The sequence below is a fragment of the Humulus lupulus genome, chromosome X (genome assembly GCF_963169125.1).
Source record: "Humulus lupulus chromosome X, drHumLupu1.1, whole genome shotgun sequence".
NCBI classification, from domain to species: domain Eukaryota; kingdom Viridiplantae; phylum Streptophyta; class Magnoliopsida; order Rosales; family Cannabaceae; genus Humulus; species Humulus lupulus.
Genome location: NC_084802.1, coordinates 76770500 through 76774696, shown reverse-complemented (window position 1 = coordinate 76774696; position 4197 = coordinate 76770500). Strand labels below are relative to the sequence as shown.

The 4197-nt window shown below is 39.7% G+C and overlaps 1 protein-coding gene across 1 annotated transcript; it reads right to left on the bottom strand.

The window, feature by feature from the left end:
* Nucleotides 1-714: 714 nt before the first annotated feature.
* LOC133805976 (uncharacterized) lies at nucleotides 715-2889 on the bottom strand. The gene is made up of 3 exons (XM_062244120.1): nucleotides 2074-2889; nucleotides 1632-1971; nucleotides 715-1547 (listed from the first exon to the last, which is right to left on the bottom strand). Exons 1-3 carry the CDS (start codon nucleotides 2887-2889, stop codon nucleotides 715-717), a joined length of 1989 nt encoding a protein of 662 aa, XP_062100104.1.
* Nucleotides 2890-4197: the final 1308 nt, after the last annotated feature.

Sequence of the window (4197 nt, the reverse complement as noted above, 5' to 3'; positions counted from 1 at the left end):
TGCTCCACACAGCAAACAAACCAGATCAATATTAGAATTATATCTAGCTATTCGATTCTTTGTGTGCAGCCGTTCCCACATGACTAACCACATGATAAAACGATGTTTGGGAGTGATAAGTCTATCCCAAACAAATTTCCTCCACGGGACTCGGACTTCAGGAGAAACCAGCATATTTACACCAAGTTTTATATGATATCTCTGTGATAAGAATGAATCAGAAGAGATTTTTACTTTAAAACAATCCTTCACAGCTACTAAGCGCTTCCAGTACCAACAACAATCTGAGGGACACTTGTAATCCCACCAATTCTTATCCATCAGATAAACGCTATTAATCCACTTGACAAAAAGGTTATCTTTCTTTTTGGCAATTGCCCAAACATGCTTTCCCATGGCAGCTAAATTCCAATCATGTAATCGCCGAAAGCCCAATCCACCAGCCGCCCTTGATGAGCAAGTATACTCCCAAGCAATCAATCCTGGTATATGGGAGTCTGAGATACCTTTCCAAAGAAAAGCCCTACAAATTGCTTCAACATCTTTTATCAATTTCTTTGGTAGAATCATTATCTGAGCCCAATAAGAATGAATTGAGATGAGGACTGAATTGATCAAGGTCACTCTCCCCATATAAGATAGATTCCGAGTGCTCCAAGAACGAATCCTACTAGTCATCTTCTCCAAGATGCATTGACAATCTGCTGCAGAAATTCATCTAGAGCATATAGGTATCCCGAGGTACCTGAAAGGCAGGTGACTTCGAGTGAATCCAGAAGCTGCCAGCACTCTATCTACAACAGCATCAGATGTTCCATGACAGTAGATAGCAGTTTTCTCAGCATTAGGAAGCAAACCCGAAGAAGAAGAGAACAGCTTCAAACCCCTCAACATAAGAATTATTGAAACAAAATCTCCATTACAAAAGATAAGGAGGTCGTCCGCAAAACATAAGTGATTCAACTTCAGATTTGAACATTTATTATGGTACTTGAACCCAGGTAATGACCCCACCTTACTCATAATTCGGGACAAGTATTCCAACCCAAGCACAAACAACAAGGGGGATATGGGATCTCCTTGTCTAAGTCCTCTTTTTGATGCAAAGAACCCCTGTAAAGAGCCATTGAGAAGCAAGGAAAACTTGGGAGTTATTACACATGCCATTATTAAATCTGAAAAAGATTGAGGAAACTCAAAAGCCTTGAGCATCTCTTCAATGAACCCCCATTCTATTGTGTCATAAGCTTTCCTTAAGTCAATTTTTATCATACAGCTAGGTTTGCAATTGCTCCGCCCATATAATCTCACCAAATCCTGACACACCATGATATTATGGGCAATATATCTTCCATGTACAAAACCCCCCTGATTCTCAGCAATTAAGTCAGGCAAAATTTGTCTCAATCTCGCACAAATCACTTTCGATGCAGCCTTATATATCACATTGCAACACGAGATAGGCCGAAAATCACTCACACTTCGCGGACAACTGTTCTTAGGAATAAAAGTAATGGTAGTTGTATTAATTGCCTTAAGAATTCTTCCTAATCTCAAAAAGGACAGAACAGCAGATACCACATCTGAACCAACCAAATCCTAATTATCTTGATAAAAACAACTTCCAAAACCATCCGGACCTGGAGCCTTCAAACCAGGGATAGAGAAAATAGCTTCTTTGATCTCCTGAGCTGTGTACTCGGTTTCAAGTCTGTTGGAATGCACCTCAGAAACTTTTGGCCCAAGGTTGATTATACACTTCTTCACCCGATGTCTGTTCTGCATCTCAGATCCAAGGAGCTGATGATAATACTGTAAAAAAGCTTCCTGAACAGTAAGAGGAGTATCACACCAGACCCCCTGCGCATCCTCTATTGAAAAAATTCTGTTCTGAATTCTCCTTGCCCTCAGTGAAGCATGAAATATTGCTGTGTTTTCATCTCCATTTTTAGCCCAAGAAACTTTTGCTTTCTGAGCTAAGAAGAGAGAATAAGCCTTGTAAACTTTAGCATATTTGTCCTAAGCCACTTGTTCCTTATTCTGTAAACAAGAGTTTTGGGGATCTTTAGTCACTTCTTCCTGCAAAAACACCAATTCCTCCTTTGCTATCATTTCTGCTTTGTGAATCTCATGAAAACCTTCCTTATTAATGCACTTCAAAATTTGTTTTAAGCGTTTAAGTTTTACTGTCAGCTTATACATCTCCGTGCCCTCAACTCCTTCTTGCCAACACTTAGCAATTCGCTCACCAAAATCATCTGCATCCTTCCACATTCGAAAATATCGAAATGGCTTCTTGCCACTAATCACATCCTGATAAAGAGAGACCAATATGGGGCTGTGATCAAAGCATCCCTCAGGTAAAAAGTTAGCCTCCGAATACTGAAAGCAATCTGTCCATTGAGGATTAACTAAAGCTCTATCTAGCTTAGAGAAAACTCGATCCTCTGGCTTCTGCTTATTATTCCAGGTATAAAAAATCCCAGAGTATTTCAGGTCTTCCAAGTTACACTTTTCCACACAATCTCGAAAATCTTGAGTAGGACTTTTAGTAGATCCTTTTCCCACTCTTTCATTGCTAAACAGAATATCATTAAAATCCCCCATAACTATCCAAGGCCCCTGAATTTTCATTGAAATCTCTTCCAAATCCATCCAAAGTTGGGCTCTCTTCTTATCTTCATTAAATCCATACACAAAAGTAACCTCAAATCTGTCTTGTTTCTGTCTTGGGTGCACAACACAGTGAATAACTTGAGCTGTACATAAGCTAATATTAACAGTAAACAAACTTGGCAGCCATGCAACAACTATCCTCCCTTTATCAAGCCAGGGATTAATATTTGTAAAACACCAATTCGAAAAAAGATTAGAGTATAGAGAACCCATGTTTTTATTCTTAACCTTCGTCTCAAGGAGACTCACTAGCCTAGCTCTTCTTGAACAAATCAATTGCTTGATTTCTTGATGTTTTTGATGGCTATTGATCCCCCTAACATTCCAACACAATATCTTATCCATTAGAAGTAGAGGGATCTCCCCCCTTTTCCCTAAGACAAATTAAAATCTCCTGCTCCTGACTATTCAGTATATCAAACCTATTATCCACCTTAGTCTTAACAGGAATAACTTCTTTTTCTATTCTTTTCCCTTTCTCAACTCTTTGAAAACCCTCCTTATCTACACTTGGTACCAATTTCTCCATGTGATTCACTTTTGCTTTAGGCACCCATTGTTGCTTCTCTGCTTCCTTCTCTGTGATCTTCTTCCTACACTGCTTAGTCTCATGCCCCAAACCGGAACAGCTATAACAAACAAGAGGTAGCCATTCATATTTCACTTCCAACTCAATATCCCGATCGAACTCATCTGTAAATGAAATTGAGTTAGGAAAATCCTGAGCAAACTCAACCTCTATTAGCACACGAGGATACAGCAATCAATCCCTGTGCTTGGTTATATTATCAACTTGTAGAGGTTTGCCAATCTGCCCAACTATTTTGAATAGGGATTTCTCCCCCCAATATTTGATGTCCAAACCCTGTAATTGAATCCAAGTCGGCACACTAGTAATGTCATCCTTAGAGAAATCATCTATCGGGTTCCACTGGTTTCCGATCAAAGAAAATATATCCTCCCTGTAAGACCTGATCTCTCTGCTCCATATTCTGGAATCTAATGATAAAGATCCCCTTAGCAATCAAACCCACCTTAACCACAGCCTCTTTCCACATTCTTCTTGCAAAACCATCAAGTATGTGTAGTGGCGGATTGACTCCCATTACAAAACAGACTATTGATGGCTGCTAGTAGCTTACCTCTTCAGCAATATCATCAAAACTAATTTTCACTTTAGGGGTAGGATCTCGCTGATGAACACCATCATTTCCAGATATATTCAGACAATCACCTTGGGTCTTCGACTGCCCCATGCCATTCTCACAATCAATAGATCCTTGAACATCCCCCAGCTCAGATGAAGGACCAGCAAAACAGGGTTCCAAATTCTTAACAATATTAGAACGCAAGATTGGAGGAGAGATTTTCTTACCCAAATTTACATCCTGTGCCGTGCGGTTCGCTATTGCTACCCAGTCAGAGAAATTATGTCGAATTTCACTTCGTTTTCTGAACAACTCCTCCATCTCTTCTGGAGAGTATAGAGTTTCCACCCATTGTTCATCCGGCTCCTTCTCA

Coding starts and splice junctions, on each gene's coding strand:
- LOC133805976 (XM_062244120.1), bottom strand. CDS start 2,889: ATGGGTTCTCTATACTCTAATCTTTTTTCGAATTGGTGTTTTACAAAT. Junction 1,972..2,073: donor TGGTGTTTTTGCAGGAAGAA/GTGACTAAAGAT, acceptor TTCTTAGCTCAG/AAAGCAAAAGTTTCTTGGGC. Junction 1,548..1,631: donor GAAGGCTCCAGGTCCGGATG/GTTTTGGAAGTT, acceptor TTTTGAGATTAG/GAAGAATTCTTAAGGCAATT.